General features: G+C 38.4%; 1 protein-coding gene across 2 annotated transcripts in view; it reads right to left on the reverse strand.

Moving 5' to 3' along the window:
- Nucleotides 1-399: 399 nt before the first annotated feature.
- The window catches only part of LOC126372524 (ataxin-1), a 41,223-nt gene continuing 23,009 nt past the window's right edge, over nucleotides 400-18,613 (reverse strand). The window contains exons 2-5 of one of the 2 annotated variants that reach the window (XM_050018332.1): nucleotides 6,109-6,336; nucleotides 5,554-5,765; nucleotides 4,863-5,096; nucleotides 400-4,469 (exon numbers count right to left, since the gene is read on the reverse strand). In XM_050018332.1, the coding sequence (XP_049874289.1) occupies nucleotides 4,113-4,469; nucleotides 4,863-5,096; nucleotides 5,554-5,765; nucleotides 6,109-6,328 (1,023 nt within the window). In that variant the 5' untranslated portion in view covers nucleotides 6,329-6,336 and the 3' untranslated portion in view covers nucleotides 400-4,112. Of the gene's footprint in view, nucleotides 4,470-4,862; nucleotides 5,115-5,553; nucleotides 5,766-6,108; nucleotides 6,337-18,613 lie in introns of both variants that reach the window. The other variant, XM_050018331.1, reaches the window with a different exon arrangement.

Below are 18,613 nucleotides of genomic sequence, written 5' to 3' on the forward strand. Positions count from 1 at the left end.
TTGTATGGGGTTTTAGTACTTTTTGGTACTTATTATTACCGTATTTAAATATGTAATTAGTAATTGTTTCTATAATTATTTGAATGAAATGCGCACATGACACAGGTAGATATTTGATCTGTAATGCAAAAACATTGTAAGGCTGAGCATATAATTATTATGTACCTAATCCTTTGTAAAGTTTAATTGAGGTGTAGAACTACAGGTTGAACTGAGAACATTTTGCTGATAGGCAATATTCTACCAAATAAAGTTAAAAAAAATTGGATTTATTACTTTTATCTTCCAAGTTACGAGTAATATCATATATGAATAACTATGTGGCTATCATGTGATTTGCCATTAATACAGTGCATGTTGAGTGTGTGGGTACGGGTAAGTAGAATAAAACAAAACTCATAGCAAATGTTCAATTATACATATTTTCTCTCCTTTTTACAAACAGTTAACTTATTTTAACATATTCTCGATCTATAACATTTTCTTCATTTACATTAATCTGAAATAGTACTCATTCCGCTATACAATAAAATATACAATATATATATTTTTGCCATATCTGTCATATTATATAACAATTTTTATAATTATTTATCTATTAATTAAATGACACAACATTTTCTGTTCTCTACTTTAGCATGTAAACACTGAACAAACGTTACGGATGAAACGCAAGTTGCGAAAACATTTACAAAATATGAATCGAAGACTCAATGTGCCCGACATGTTGTATATACATATATTAATCACAAATATATTGTTTGGTAAGATTTACGTCGCAGCTTACAGCTGGTGAATGTATAATAATATATTTTTATGCGAACATAAACCTTACCAACACATGTTTTCTTTATATTATTGAAAGTTTATGAATGGCACAATCCTTCGTGTCGCAGTATACATGTAACTGTTAGTGTTGGACGTAAACTAAACTATGGAACTATTACTGACCATAGCTAACATTGGCAATAGCAACACATACATTATAGTCGCAGTAGGTATACATATATATTATAACAAACAATCTCGGCCGATATTGTATCGCTCCGAATCTCATACAGATAATGAAACAAGTCATTCACTCATTATGAGTTTAACTCACTGCTTGAACTACTCATTTATCATTTCATAACATCAACATTGTATATTCAGTGTCGTTTTACACATTAATAGAAAGGTGACTTTCTGTAGAAAAGTTATAACAGACTTGACAAAAAATATGATGGCATAACAATATTGATATAGGAAGTAATTATATTTTATAAAGTATTGCAATACGACTACCACAAGTCACACATTTTAAATGTATTACTGACTCCCTAATGTACTACTAGGCGCGGAAGAACATCGATTGTGCCAATATCTAGCTACTGGATTGCGAAATGTAAAGAAACCGTCCGTAAAAGTTCCGTGAACCTACCATGATTGCGCCTTAACCACATTCACGTTCAAATAGCACCTTCCAGTGATATTAAATTAATACTTTCTGAATTTGTATTTTGGGAAATAATACTTTTTTTTTGTAATGAATTTTGTACTAACAGTCCAACTTGGCAGAAGCGGAGCTCGCAGGATATGCCACGGAATGAGCGCGCGCCCATTTACAAATAAATGCTCCTATCTCATAATTTAAGTAATATCCTCAAAGAAACTACTATCCCACAACATTCAGTAAAGCGTCCCAGTCTTTTTAAAAGTTTATTTTCATCAAATTGAGATCTTGTTTAGACTTGTTTGAGGGCCGGCGCGGGCCCGCCGCCCGACTGCCGCCCTGCAGTTTGTGAGGTAGGCTTAGTCATGATCTAATGAAAGCGCCTTGTTAGAAAATACCGATTAATAAAATGAGATCTTTCATTACAATTACAAAATTAATAATATAAAGACGATAAAACTACAATTACATACATTACACAACAAATTATTAACTTTTGTACAACACCGTTCGTCGGAGGTGTCCGTACTCTATTGTCGTATTATTTAACATACATTAACAAGCACGTAACAATTGACGGTACAATGAAACTAACCCCTGCAGGCGCTGCGCCCGCGCACCGCGCGAGCATCGCGCTAGTGTCGCGCCGCGTCGTCGCATACTTACTGCGGATTATGGCAAATTACGAGTACACAGTACACACTTACATTTACACAACATTGCAGTTACCATACGAGAACATAGCGCAAAAAATGACATAATCAACGTTCGTTACACACACTTTGGTCAAATGCTAATATTTTTTTGTTGATTTGCTTGAATGACTCTAAGTAAAGTTAGTTTACATGAAAGAAATGCAACTATTAAAAAGTAATAGAGATGGAGTGATGTGGATATTGTGTCGCCTTCAACTGTGTTTATGTCATCTTTGACAAAAGATCCATGAAATTGTTTTGTCTACATAACTGTTCAAATAGAAGTAAATTCGCAAAGAATTATACAAAATAATTTAGACAAGATTTCCAAACAAAAGTAGAAAAGATTACATTTATATTCACTTAACGATATATAAAATCAATTTGAATTGATATGGCCATGCATTTGTCGTTATTCTCATAACGATATATGTATATTGATCACAGACGCTACTTGTTATATTTTGTTTTTATGTTGATGATTTCATCAAGGTATTCCATTTGAGTATACAACAAATATACATTTTTCTTACCAATAACTTGCTTATTATTCTAAAACATATATAATATTTCCTTTATTCAAGCAATACTTCGTACCTACTCTGACCAATAACTACAAAATATCACAGACTGTGTGTTTATTATGTATACATCTTCTCATAGAAAAGTTATGTGTATCACACATGGACGTCAAAAATCAATAGAGATGACATCTAGTAACCATGATCATAGATATTTCTTTTTTACAATATATATTTATAGTATATCAGTTATCAACATTTATATTAAAACGATCAAATTATTTGTCAGAAGAATTTGCCACTGTTCGCGAAGTACCTGTTTCCATTCAAACTAGCAACTACTGCAGAGGAGAGGTCCGTAAGTGCTGAGTGTGGTAGCGGCCGCGCAGGCGCACTAGGCAGGATATGTCTGCAGTCACAACCTTGGGAAATGTGGAATTCTGACATGACTGCTTCCCACGTGGACACAGTGCACTAATGTCTCAAGATTTGTAGCTTTTCTTTGGATAAATGATGATAATGCATATTACAAAGGTGCATTTGGGCTGGCAGCCCCATCACGAGCCTGAAGAAATGAGTTGGAAACCCACGAAGAAAGAGAATCAGTCTAGACTTAAGCAGACGTTAGCCCATAACTACTATCTACTATCTAACATTCATTGTACCATTTTGTCTAAAATATGCACTGCCATTGGTGCGGCAGACTGGCGATTTAAAATCTCATTGGTTATCACAATATCTAAACTACTTTAAGATCTGGTAGAAACTTACTCATTGTTATTTTTTGTGCTCATTTGGAAAAATACTCCACATTGAGATGTTTTGTTTCACGGATAACTCTTGAAATTCCGTTTGTTCTGCACTTTATGTCATGCAGAGGAACTTTCGTATTATAAGTCTTGTGTCATACAGTCGTCGTATACTACATGTTATAATTTATAAGTGGTTTAATGTAAACATCGTGTTAGCGTTCAGGGATCACGCAAACCGCGGCGTGAGGTAGTATGCGACGACACTTGTGTTTGTGACACGTACCTAACATAGTCATGGAGTGACATAACATTCAACATCACCTAAGTAACATACATATTTACAATGTCGTACACGAACGCGTACAGAAGCACCCGACAGTAAAAAGCACCTAGAGTTCCCGAATAGAATATCATAAGCGATTCTGGATTGCCACTCGCTGTGATCTGCGCAAACAAATTATATGATCCACCGCGCACGTTGCGTGTCACGTGAATTCACTGGGTTTGTCTATTGACGTCAGAATTAAATTATGTAGTTTACTGAAGATACTGTAGCCGTAAGGATTATGTAACGCTAGAGAAATTCAGCGGGCTCGTCACGAATCCGGATACGATTCGGGGAAGATCAAAACGAAAGAGAAGTCCGAGTCTTTAGAGAAGACGATCACAACACTTATAGTCCTTCACTGTTAGTGGCGGGGTACGTTGCGTGTCAACGTTTCTTGGGCGGAGGCGCGTCCTCGTTGACGTCAGAGGCGGACCACCGTCTCTTGCGGGAGTCTTCTTTGACGCTGAGGTTTTCCGGGTGCGTCTGTGGGGGCGTTGAGGTTGACAGAGCGACGGTTGTGGGGGTCGGCGGGCCGGTGTGCGTGGTCGCGTGGGATATCGGTGTGGTGGCAGGCACGGCCCCGGCCGCGTGTTTCCTTGCCACTAGTGATACACACACGTCTCCAACCTGCAGCCTCTGCACCCTGAGCCCGTACCGCGCCATCGTGCGCTCTGGCTTGTAAGACGCCCAGCCTCGCCCGTACACGAAGAACGGGTGTTCCACCGTCGATTCTAACTCCACCTGGAATAATACGTTTTAATATTACTTTTTCGTTTGATCTTGGTTCATCATTAGGGCTCCAAAATAGCTGCCAGACAATTTGTCTTTCGATTACTTGTGACTATGCACACGCCAAACTGTTTGACATTCTACCATTATACTAGATACCTCTTTTTCGTTAATATATGTTTATATTTTTTGCGTTATAGCATAGTGCTTTCAAACAGAGGTTGCAAAAGATCGCGAGGTGTGCAAAACTGTTATTCAAGCCCTATATTCCAACAAAAGGGGATAAAAGGATTAAAAGAAGACGAAGATAGTGAAGATTCTTTCGCACTAGGATGTACCCTTATCTTTCTGTCCTGGTGTCATAAGCACCATGCTAGAGGACAAATAGGATAAAACAATGCTCACCTGTGATCGATTCCTGTCGTAAGTCAGAGTAAGCGCGAGCCTGTCGCCTCGTTCCTCTATCCGTAGCAGCGTGCACTGTGTGAGGGCCAAGTCTCCATTCCTATCTGCGCTCATGACGAAGTCTTCCGTCCGCATCTCCTCGACGCGCCGCAAGGACCCGTCTTCCAGTCTAATGAGTGCTCCGCGACAGAAGTAAGGGGCGGGAGCGCCGCGCTCCGGAGATGTCGGCGGCTCCTGGAATAATGGATAGTTCTAAGTTAGTGTAAAAGCTGAATGCTATTAGACACATTCTTCAAATTACAGGTTCCGTGTTTTATCTTAGTAGACCGTTTGACCATCGTCCTTTTTCAATGTCTCCAAAATGTATATACTTTATTGTTTTTGATTTTGAATGTAGATCATTCGAGACGATAAATTTAAAATGTCCAGGGTCTTCTTCTATCGTGTGGGTAGTGAGGTGGATTACCAACCTCAGCAACCCTGGTATCAAAGGCCCCTGACATGGCTCATGAAACGACCATGACGATGATGATGATGGCTGATGTCTAGGGTTAAACAATAAATGCCATTATCTACTATGGTTCTGCCCTTATTCTTTTCTTCTTTGGGGTTAGCAGTACTGTTGGTAAGCATGTAACGACTACGAACTTACTTCGCTACGAGCTTTTGAAGAAATATTGTAAGTAGTTACCTCTCTTGGAGGAGGAGCGGGCGCAGGCGCGGACACTGGCGGGGAGTGCGGCGCGGGCGCGGGGGGCACGAAGCCCGACGTGGGCCGCGGCCGCAGCGGGTACGACGCTGGCGGCTGCGGCGCGCGCGCACGGTACAGGTACGACGCGTACGATGGGTGGTGGAGGTACGGGGCGTACGCGCCGGGCACCGGCGGGAATGCTGGTGCTAGAGCTGGAAATGACAAATTGATTTATTAGGTCAAAGTTAAAAATATCTTTATTCAGTTGGTAACAGGGTTACAATCAATCGTTATGCTTTGTTCATGCTGCACTATTCTATCTACGTATCGATGGCATATTTAAATCATCAATAGATCTTTCGCTTGCCACTTGCGAGCCCACCACTATAACGACTTCGGGTCGACATGCCAGGAGTCGCCGTTGCCGATGACTTGATGATGATATTTGACTGACTAACTTAACAAAATTATTCTTAGATTTTTGACTGTCAATAAGTCATCAGTTAGTAGGACTGTGAAGCCTTATGATGATGGAGCAAACATAGAAGTACTTACGACTCGGCACAGCACTGGCCGTGGAGGAAGGATGCGGCGCCGGCGGGGCAGGCATGGGGTCTCGGGGGCGCCGCGGGGCGTAGCGCGCGTAGGGCCGCGGCGGGGGCGCGAGGAACTCGGGCGTCATGCCGGCCGGGGGCGGCGGCGGGTACAGGTGGCTGAGTTGCCCCAACTGCCCCAGCTGGGCCAGAGCCTCGCCGGGGAGGCTCGCTGAGATCATCGGACGCGCTGGAATAGAGAGAAGGATATTGTTAGTTTTCTTGCCTTTATTGCACACAACACAAAAAATCATTTAAACAATTAAACTACCTAAGTTAACTATTTAACTGGATGAGTGGATGACTTTCATTTCAACATTGAGTTGACGATAACATTGTCATACTACTTCTAAAGATGCCGAAGGTGCGTCTGAGTTTTATATCATTCTTTGAAGTAGAGAGTTAAACATTTTGTATTAAATCTACATAGAAATCATATTTTTAGTCAAATATAAACTGTACATACAAAATATCAAGGCTATTGTGACCTATCATGGCAGTACCTACCTACTTGGTAGTTCCAAGTTAGACCTAAGGGGCTTTTAGCCAATTACGACGTAATCCTTTGTTTTTAACCGCACCTCATTTGTATTCATTAAACGGTATTGATTGTTTATTGTGTTAGCTTTTTCTGTGGAGCTTTAAACAACAGAAGTCCGGAGCGTAGTAATTAAAGGAATACTCGTAAACACGCAAAGGGGAGATACATACATACATAACATACATAAACTCACGCCCGTAATCCCAAATGGGGTGGGCAGAGCCACAAGTAATCAAAGACAACTTGCAGCCACTGTTGATACGAAGTCCTAAGATGGATATGATGAACCTTATGGTGATAAGGGATCAGCCTATCGCCCATAACATTAGTCCATTATGTTAGAGGACGCAATCCCTCTGTCGGTTTTTACGACATGCCCGGGAAGACAAGCAGCTGAACGTGTTCTAAGGTGGTGGTGGTGGTGGTGTTGGTGTTGTTGTGTTTGTTTTAAGGGGAGATATTTTTTATAAATGTCGTTATTGCTAAAACATTAATCGCCGCGCGACACTGTACCTGCTATAAAACAAACCGATTAGATGGATAAGAGTCCAATACACCTTTACGTACGTTATTGAATCGTTAATAAGTAAATTGAGTCATCGTTTTAACGTTTTTATCCCCCAAGAATTCCTGGGACAACAAAACATTGTCTTGAAAGATAATTAGTGCGCGAATCATGTACATAAATAGCGATATGAGTAAACGTGATCCTTGTACCACGCACAACTGCAGAAGTATACTCTTCCGCGCGTAGCGTACGACTCCGAGCCAGATAAGAATGTAGAGCGACGCGCGACGTCAACATTATAAATAGATTTTATTCACTACAGCCTCCGTGGTCTAGTGGTTAGAGCGTTAGGCTCACGATCTGGAGGTCCGGGTTCGATTCCCGATGGGGACATTGTCGAAATCACTTTGTGAGACTGTCCTTTGTTTGGTAAGGACTTTTCAGGCTTGAATCACCTGATTGTCCGAAAAAGTAAGATGATTCCGTGCTTCGGAGGGCACGTTAAGACGTTGGTCCCGGCTATTAGCCGTAAAAACACCTCCACCAACCCGCATTGGAGCAGCGTGGTGGAGTATGCTCCATACCCCCTCCGGTTGATTGAGGGGAGGCCTGTGCCCAGCAGTGGGACGTATATAGGCTGTTTATGTATGTATGTATGTATGTTTATTCACTACATAAAAGTCAGTAATTCAGTATGCACGCCACATGACGTGATCTGATCTGTGTGTGTTGTAAACATTTTTGTTCCAGTTTAGGGTTTTAAATGCCTCCGCGAAAACCTGTCAGCGCCAGAGGGACTTGATTAATTATGACCAACGGGAATGTTTGAATAATCCTCAAATTATTATGAAGGAAAGTCCCGAAAAGCGCCTGGAACTTGGTACGCAGCGCTGATTCTATGACATAGAATCCAAACAATAAAATAAAATCTGGTTATATCTGAAGTGAGGTCGCACCATAAAGCTAAGTAATTATTTACGATGAATAAGCAGTAAAACTTTGCTTTCATGTCTGTTATTAATTTTAATTTACTTAGTGTCATGTTTATGTAGATACTTAAGGTCGTGTGTACTTAGAAAATAATGTGTAATATCAATACCTAGTTGAAGTAGGAGTGTTTATTTTGAATAAGTATATATAAGCGTGCGTGGGCGTGGAAGGTCGAGCGGAGGCTATGTCGTTGTGCCGTTGTATATGGAAACCATTTCGTATAATCTTCAAATAGAGTAGCTTTCCAAGGTATATATATTCATTATTCTTTATTTGCATACTATGATGGTGTACTTAGTGGTAAGTTACATATGAGTTTCACATCACAGACCCTTTCGGGCACAACAAAATATAAGTTTAAAAGAGAGAAGGAGCTTTTGAATTAGGACCATTAGTATCATTCATCAGGTATTCACTAGTGCTGTAGTAACAATTATTAATTAGAAGTTCTTTTATTTTTCTAATAAAGATTTTGTGACTATTTTCTTATTTTAATATGTTAGACAGTTTATTATAAATTTTATATATTGTTTTTATACTTATATAACGGCGGTCCGTAATCCATAACTGGATTATTAATTTAGTTATTAATATCCTAGTTAAGCACTTTATTTACGTAACACAATTTGGCAGCAATATCATTTCAGTATCAAGTCCATAACAATAAATTTTTATGTGGCAAATGATCATTGTGACAACATATCAAATTCTAATCGTAGTTATATTTTATGAGCCGAAACTACTATTTAAAACTGTCTGAAAGTAGATAGGTAATTATTTGTAAATTGTTACCCATGCCGCTAGAAACTTATCTGACTAGTAGCCTGTTCCAAATGGAAAATCGATTCTTTTATAAGATATAGGTAAACTATTTGTATTCAAATGTAAGAGGGTGATAGTTTTATTTATAACTAGCACTTTATAATACTTGAAAAAAATACTGACAGTTTATTTTAAAAATGTAACGAAAGAACGCTTTGAAGTACTAGTAAGAGCACCAACATTTCGAAAAACAGATTTCTAATAAGTCAACAAATGCATATGAGTAGGTCACGTCTCGATCCTTGACATTCCTGTGCGTACTCGATAATTTAAAGAACAAAGATGCGCCGACGCACCTGCGCAAACAGTGTTCGAGTTAGCGGGGACTCCGGGACTAGTATGTGCATATAGCATACCTGCTATGTACTCATGCGAGCCTGGTACAGTGAGGCAGGCTTACAGCGTGTGTGGGAGGAGAAAACCCGAGAAAAAGTAGAGTCGATAAATGTATTAATTTTAAAATACATTTATTCAGAAAATTCACTGCATCTAGCATACCTGCTATGTAATCTGCATGCCTGGTACGTCAAGTCAAAAAGTGAATAGGTTTACGACAAGTATAAACAGCCTTAGTAGTACGATATGGTTCCTTAACTTCAGTAGTAGGCATACCTACCTGAAATGATATTCTTAGTTTTTCTTTAGTTTTCAGACTATGCATAACACACTGTGCTTAAGCATCTACAAGACTTCCCAGCTAGAAATAAATTATTTATACGAATAGTATCCTACAGTCGCGTGTTTCATAATAGCAGGAAAATGTACCTACCTATTCGAAGTATATTTTGAGGGATGACAGTAATGTATTATCCTACATAGCCGGTAGGTAGACAATGTAATTGACATTTTAGTTTACTAGGGTTCTAAGCCTATTCTTTTTTGAATATTCAAATGGTACGTATTATGTTTTACATTTTATGAGGCTCTGGGAAAAAATGGCAAACATAGCCGACAAAACCTCAGCTTTTAATTAATTAAATGTAGGTATAGATTCTCTATCATACTGGTAAATTTCTCGACATGATAATGAATGATTTAATAACCCAAGTTCACTCACAGACGTCCTTGGGACCTTAAGTTAAACACGATTCCACTATTATTTCAATAGTGCCAGCGGCAGGTCATTTAATTTAGCAATATTAGAAAAGCGTTAAAGGTTAGGATTTCACGAAACTTAGTAACTGAAGGAATTTCACAAGAAGTCTTCATAAATGATACCAACTCAGACGACCTTGATACAACTTTTAAAACCTGAATATTTTTCAGGTATTGTGTGCAATTATTTATTGATGTTGAGATCGTTTCAGTAGATTTGTCTTTGTTTTTAATCACATAAGAGGAAATTTCTCTAAGTTCTCAAGAGACCCTAGTTCTTAGTGTCCCTGTAGTTCTCGGTGGAGAACTGGACGTGTAGAAGCCATTTATGTAATATTACCAGTTACGTTCCACCGTTTTAAGCCATAAGAACTCAGTAAATGTTTGTATATGATTAAGCGGATTCCTTTAAGTAATTCTCAATGAGTCATTGCAATTTATATACGTAAGTAGTAATTAGGTCCATAAACTTTTGACATAACAAAAGTTTGCACACTACATTATTCACATGACTGTAGTATTATGTCACTAATTTATTTTCCTCTTTTATATACGGGGTCTTCTTCTTATCCTGTCGATTGTGAGGCGGAATAGCAACCACATCAACCCACCGGGGTAAGTAGACTATGGAATTCTATTCTCTCTGATCCTGACATACTTCTCTTGCTTTCTCCATATTCATCAATCGTTTCATACTCGCACGTCGGTTCAGAGTAGATCGTACTGAACCTTTTCTAAGGACATCTCCAATTTGTTCAATGTACCTACGTCCTTCTAAGTTTTCCTCTGCCAGCCCTACCACCAACTTTCGCTTAATATACTGCTTGCGTTATCCTATTATCCTTCATCCGCGCTTTCCTCTTTTAATTTTCATTTGTATTGAATATTGGTTTAGATATATATACTATTTCTACCTACTCATTAAAATATTAAATCTGTTTACAACTAACTGTACAACTAATAGGACCTTTGTAATTTATTTATATCATTAATTAAATGCCTACAAGTAGTTTGAAGCTTATAATAACCGCAGAAGTGACACCATACAATTGTTTTTAATTATAATAAATGCTTATTATTTTGTTCAATAAAATGATATGTTCATTAATAAGCGGTAGGATTTTTTAAATTGAGCATAACAAAACAGTTCCAGGAACGGGGAAAAATTGCAGGCATTGTGTGTTGTGTTGTGAGTCACACGAACCGAGATCTGCTCGTGACTAAGTCTTTAAAAATTCAAACCAATTAGCTAGAGCGGTACACCCAACCGCAACCGAGACGCAAAAACAATATTTTAACTCATATCATCCGATAAATTTAAACACTAAGCCAGCAGAGAGCTCTCACAACAAAAACAAACGGACACTCGATACTATGTAATTTATCTCACTCGAAATGTTCACTTTATCAGTAGACAAGTAGAATCTTAATAACTCTGGCATCGATTCACACAACAGCTCTGAACGTTGTGAGCGTATTCTAAAGCGTGCGTAAGAGACTACTATTTACATTACCACGTGATAAATGTTCGGCTTTGGGCAACAGATTTCATTCGCAATGAGTTTTTAAATTTAGAACGTTCTAATTTTGAAAGTTATGCGCGTGCGCGTCTGTGGTGGCCGTAGTGGTCGACGCAAGGCCGAGGGTTCGCCGGCCGCGCCGCAAAAAACCCGCGATGAATGGCGGGCCAAATTCGCGGCCGAAACTGCGCGGAAACGCTTACATCACGCGGTTCGGCGCAAGCGCAACAATCGCAATATGGCGGCGTACCATTGAACTGCACAGGTCGTTAATTCCGCAATAGAGCCAAACATATTTGCAACCACGTATGACACTACTATTATTTCATTGTAACCTATTGATCGCACATTAGGCAGATAACATTCCGAGACGTGTAGGTAAGGTACATTATTAAATTATTGTAAACTGTATTGTACAGTTTTAGAAACGTGGACTTTGGTTAATGTTGCGTCATCAATGCATTCACTTATCAATGGATATGTTTGCTTTTGTATTATTTGCAGTGATATACTAATTAGTAGTGTTTTAAAAAGTAAGTGTAAGTTAAAGGCAAATTGAAAAGTTTTCTAAAAATATATTTTAGTTATAATTGGAGAACTTTAAGTACATTTCAAAGTTACTTTAAAATGGCTTTTAGTATTTCTTTTTACTAAAGGCTGCATACTACAGGCTTCCAGTAGAGAGTTTCTCTGAAATGATACTGAATGCTCTTTTGTACTGTAATAAAACGTTAGAGAGATTAGTCTATTGAAAATATCTTAGTGACTTGAGTTCGAACTCTGGGTCGGGTTCTAAACTTCTGAATTCGACTTTATGAGTTTGAATTGGTGGTTTCCAGCATTTATGCCAATTTAAATGGATAGCCCCCTATTACATGGGATTAAAGACCTCCGTGGTCCAGTGGTTGAACGTTGGGCTCACGATCCGGAGGTCCTAGGTTCGAATCCCCTTCAGGATACAGGCGTGATTCTATGTTATGTTATTTAGATCATACTCATTAACATTTTTCATGACCATTGATATGTTTTATCTGTCCTTTAATCTTTGCTAAATCAGCCGATGAGCCCTACTAGACCCAAATAGATTGCTCAATTCATTCAATAAAGTTGGAAAATAACAAGTCTCTTGTGACAATTCGTTAATAACGACACGGTTGTGTAAAGGAGGCGGCGCGTGGTGGCTGGTGGCAGGTCCGGACGGGGGCGCAAGCGGGGCGGTCGATAGGGCGCCGCCGCCCGTAACCCACTTCCGGCGCCCCTGACCTTGCCGCCGCCATTCACGCCGCGACTAGCGCCCCCTGCGCCCCCCGCCGCCTCCCGTCGCCCCCAGCGCCGCCCCTCACCAGCTAACTTACAAACACCACGCTTCATTTGTTAGCGATGATATAGTTTATCTTTAAGTTACTCTTATCAGACTGTTAGGGTACATACTGCGATTTAAGTGATGAGGTACCTACATTTCTCGTGGAATTAATGTGAACGTTTGCGATGAAAGACGATAAGTTGTGAGACTTTAAACACTTAATAAAGGCAAATAAATTCGTGTGAAAAATCGACGAATAATCGTTGATTTTTTTCAATTTATTGATCCATTCGTAATAGCTACTACTTAGTTATTTCCACAAATATGCAGTTCAATATAAAAATCTATTCTCAACCTGAAGCCGTAACGCAGCCCGATAATATGACAAAATAATTGATTCGCTTCAGAATTACTTTATAATCGGTGATCGGATAATCAAATTCTAAAATTCAAAATTATTTATTTATTTATTTTTTGGTTTTTATTTATTCGGGCGCTTATTTACCTGAAGTTCGCTGGTTGGCTAATATGGATAGTACCTATTGTTATAAAAAAAATCCTGTGAAACCGGCATTGACGAGAACTGATCGTTTCTTTTTAGGAAACCTATGCAATTTTAAACAACGTTTTATCTCATAATGTTAGTTTCGAGAAGCAGCTCCCACACTTTCATACCATTCAGAAAAGTTTTGGTAAATAAGCGCCCAAGCCGACCACTGGGTTAAAAACTGAAGTCCGACAAACTGTTATCCTCTTTCTAATACTAATATAATATGTCGTAATTATGTACTGTCGGAATAAAGAAGTTTCGGATAACAGTTTGTCGGACTTCAGTTTTTAAACCCAGACCACTACTTATAATACAGTTGGCGTAAAACACGATGGGTACAATAACAGCGAGGTCCCGATCGTTCCCACCGCGCCGGTACACATTTGCATTGGTCGTTAAATTAATTACCGCGCAGTGGCACAGACAGTGCACCCCACCTGTCGCACCCAGCTGACACCCGACGTAAAGGCTCAAACACAGCGGATTGTTCGGTAAAAATATAGAAAATGTAGAATAGATATCAATAAATATGTCATGGCCAGATCTTAGAATTGATAATTTCATGACGTGTTCGATCATCTCATGAAATAGCCAACTAAGTTGACCATATCGTTGAAACGTCAACGTTTAATGATATTTCAATCAACGTTTGGCCATACAATTAATGTAGGTGGTGTTCACGCTATGTGCTGTAAAAAAAATTCGAATAGTCGATTAATTTATTAAGTTCAAAATTATTTACCTAATCAGTATTGATTCATGGATTATAATATCAATCAAGTTTTAAATATAATCTACACCATCGCCACTACCGGTGGATAATGTTACTCATTTTACGATATGATTGCCAACGTTTGGCCATATCATAAAGTAATCATGCATTTAATTGCTCATATCGTTACGTTTTGTGTTCATTGAGCTGGCCAAACTACAACATGATGTGACCAACGAGTGACATTCTATTTCATGAAGAATGACCAGTCCATGAAATAATCAATTCTAAGATCTGGCCACGACATATACAACAGTATCTACTCCATTATATTACGTCCCCGTTTGAAGCCTTTGAACAAAGCAAGGGTAGTTAATTCGCGAGTACGAACATTTACGAACTTATATCTGAAAAGAGAGCCAAAAGGAAGTTTGAAGTAACGTATCAGTTAAGTTCCACCCATCCTTTTAGAATGTCCACTCAATTACTTTATGAAACAGAAAAGAGGAATTAGCGTTTCTCAACCACCTGTGAAAGCCTTAGGCTTTGCATTACACTTTAAAATTGCTTAGTTCTTATCGGAATTATAACTTATTCGTCGCATAATCGATTTGTAGTAAGAGAAACCAGAAACAGGTGTCGTTAGAATCGGCACGGTAAACAATTTTATCGACAATTAATCTATGTGTGTGTGCCCTTATGGCTACAACACACCCACGTAGTTACGCAAGTGCCATTAAATGCAATATTAAGTATGTATACAGTTGCTGGCCAGCTGATCATAATCGGAGACGACGTTTGTTGTCGCTGTATTATATTATAATTGTGCATTGGAAAATAAACGGTAATTTATCTCGCAACTGATATACATAGACTAATCTTCACGTCATGCATCTACGAATGTATAGAGAGGACCGAAATTTATTTGTGGCCCGTACTTACTGTTTGTCTCCTTGGATATGGATACCCAACTCCTAACTACACAAATATTCACACACTTTGGAGGTTTATCAGAAAGCAGGAACATTATTATTTAATAGTATATTATTATTTATCCCTCTTAGATACCTGTTCCGCCCTACTTACTTTGTCTTGTCACTAAATCGATTTACTTTGACGCAGGACTGTACCTTTCTTGTTTATTTAGGACATACGTATTTATTCAAAAGATTAATATCTGTGAAATAAATGTAAAAGAAATATCAGATGGAGTCGTTTCTCGGAAAATCTTTATCTTATTCAAATCCTAAAGTGTACGTAAATTTATCAATTTGTATTGAGATATTTTATACGGAGCCGATACACGAGATTGTGGGTAAAGTTTCTTCTAAGACCGGTTTTTATAAGCAATTTAAATACAATTAAGATGTCTGCAGTTTATTGTCTATTTTGCTAAGGTAAACAGAGGGGGATATTTCCGTGGTAGAGTAATAATGACGACTCCATTGTGTAGTAGTTTAGCACTTCAATCGTCGGGAGTCTCCCGGCGATATTATTCTTACATAGTTGTCAATTTAGTTCCTGAGAAGGGCCCACACCACCGTTGCTATATGTATGGAATGCCCTTTCATTTTGAGCGTAACGGTAAGCAAACGCTTTCCAAAAACCCCTTGTATACCCTTGAAAGGTTTTCAAGGCCGAACCTTGGATAATTTAGGAGTTATAACGGCGCAACTTAGCACGGAGGTTTAATGAGCGACTTTCCAATACAAAAATAATACAATACAAAAACGCTTTATTGCACATATAAACACAACACTAAAAACAATTACAAAGAGGAAGGGTACGTTCAAAATCAATATAGATGGCGTTGTACAGGTTTTCAACTATTCTCAGTAGTTCCTTTAGCAGTTCCTCTGAAGGAACTACTGAGCATTTTTTGTCCTTGTAGTTCCTTCAAAGGAGCTAAAGGAACTACTGAGACTACCTACCAAACCATATTAATTTTAAATTTTCTTAATTGATCGCTCCTAAAATTGGCTAAATATGCATCATAGCTCAAAGCGTGCAGAGCTTGAAGCATATTGGGGTTTTTATTCAATATGGTGTTTATTTTGTAGTTCCAGCCCTCCACTACATTTGTTGTTCGATATTTGTCTCCGAAAACCGACCAAATTTTTATTAGTTCTGGTTTCATCCAATAACGAGAGAAATATGATTCAAATTTTGCAAGCAAATTGTCTTCTGGAATCTCGTTTTTAATGAAAGACCAGCCACTTTCAATGATGATAACCTTTCTAATGAGTTTGTGTGCATAAACCGCATATAATCTCTTTCCTGACACTTGATACAGAAATAAAGGAACTTGGTAGTCTCAGTAGTTCCTTTAGTTCCTTTGAGGGAACTACAAGGACAAAAAATGCTCAGTAGATCTTTCAGAGGAACTGCTAAAGGAACTACTGAGAATAGAGGCAGGTTTTCCTTCGTTTTATCTTCCAATTTCATGAATAACAGACGTATGCAGTTTTTGGGTATCTATATGGACCCTTTTTATTACTCCCAGGCACAATTACATCTTCCACCCATTATTATTCTGAACAAAATAAAAAGCAATATAGGTAGCAACATAATTCTATACATAATGTGATACAAATATCAAGCAATAATTATTTTTGTGTACTCGAGTAATGAGAAAATAGGTAATTATCACGTTTAAACTGAACAACGCCAGCTATATTGTTTTTGGTAAACGAAGTCTGGAAAGTCCCTTATTATGCCTCAGCCCAGCCTAGTATTGTCATGTGTGTAGGTTATAATATGCCATGTATGTAATGTATATACGTGATAGTAGAGCATTGATGTCAATACTAAATAACTGTAAAAACATATTATGTTGTCTACCCTGGCTGCACATGGTGTGAGAGAGACAAATTTAACCTTAATTACGTACGTTGTACTATTTTATTGTTTTTATTTAAATTTTATTGGGGGCCGAGTTTACCAATGAAAATTAATACAAAAATACATTACGTCAATTATGATTGGGCCGAGCTGACTGAAGAGCCATTTCTTTATGTTAAGTATGATAATGTATTATGCTATGGGTCGTTACCTGAAATAAAGATTTTATCAAGATTATTATATTATTATAATCCTTGTGCCGTGAATTTTGACTTTAATTACTCAATGTAATCGTTGTTTACATATCATTAGTATTTGGGTTTGTTGTCATGCGATACATATACATATATATATGTATATACGATATATATACAATTATACATATATAGGTTATACAGAAAGCTTTTTTCTTTACGATTTAGTCGCTTTTTACGATAGAGTTAAAGCAAGTAGGTACTTTGTCTCTAAGCGGAGTTAATTCCGAACCAACTTTCCAACAATATAAAGCCGTAAAAAAACATTAAAAGTATAGGAAACTCTGAAACGGCAAGCCCTTTGACACAACTCGTTGAATCAGAACAATTGCATAAAAAAAACGAATAGCTCTAATGTCCACCTCAATTAAAAGTTTGTTTTCAAACGGCTGTTTGACTCTTCCATTCGTTATATTCTGAATAAAGTTGGATTTTAATGTGGTTATTCATTTAAACTTCATTGAAGTCGGTTTTTATTCGCGGCCAGTGATCGTTAGCGCCACAACTAGATCATAATGGCTTCATTGTGTTGTCTAGTTCGCTCGAACTGTTGCGTATGCGCCTGCCAACTGTACCTACGTGTTGTTGTCAACTAGGTTATATTTACAAGTTTTTATTGCCTTTAGAATGACGACAAGATAGTATATAATCCAGTTAATAAGCAAAGTCTATGCAAGAGTCAGTAAAAAGCAGTGGAATCAAATGAACATAAAAGCTTGAGCGTTGGCAGCGGTATGATACGACGTAAGTATGTAGATATAATGTGTGGTGTAGGTACATACATAGCAACTGACAAAGTCACAATGGCGTGAGGCAGAGCTTCGTTGCGAGGCTGAATGAACGGCGGCGCGCGCTCTAGTCACGCGACGTTACGTAAACCCAAGTTTCCACAACATTACTCGGCTTACTTGTTTGCGGTAAAAAGGCAACTGACGTGTTAATTACATTGCAGTATCGCTAATTATAATATTAAACTTGCATTGATTGCTATCGAGACCGGCACCGCGCGCTAAGGACTCGTAGTATTTCCACTCGCATTAAAATTTACAATGCACATTTTATTTTATTTTAGTCCAATTCCACCGGTTTCACCACGATCCGGTATGGCGACATGCAAATCGCTGTGGCACCTTTAATTGTGTGTAATTGCCAGCTCTTAAAGCGGTTTGAGCCGAAACGGACGTACAAGGAGGCGGCACGTTCGTTTAAACGACCAATTTGGAGTCCAACAGCAGTTTTATTGAGTGGATCACGCAATAGGAGCCGAGGCAAACAACCCCGCCTACGCCTCGCGACCATCGACACACGGACAGCCGAGCCGCAATCTTCTA

Source organism: Pectinophora gossypiella, chromosome 14, assembly GCF_024362695.1.
Source record: "Pectinophora gossypiella chromosome 14, ilPecGoss1.1, whole genome shotgun sequence".
Classification (NCBI taxonomy): Eukaryota; Metazoa; Arthropoda; class Insecta; order Lepidoptera; family Gelechiidae; genus Pectinophora; species Pectinophora gossypiella.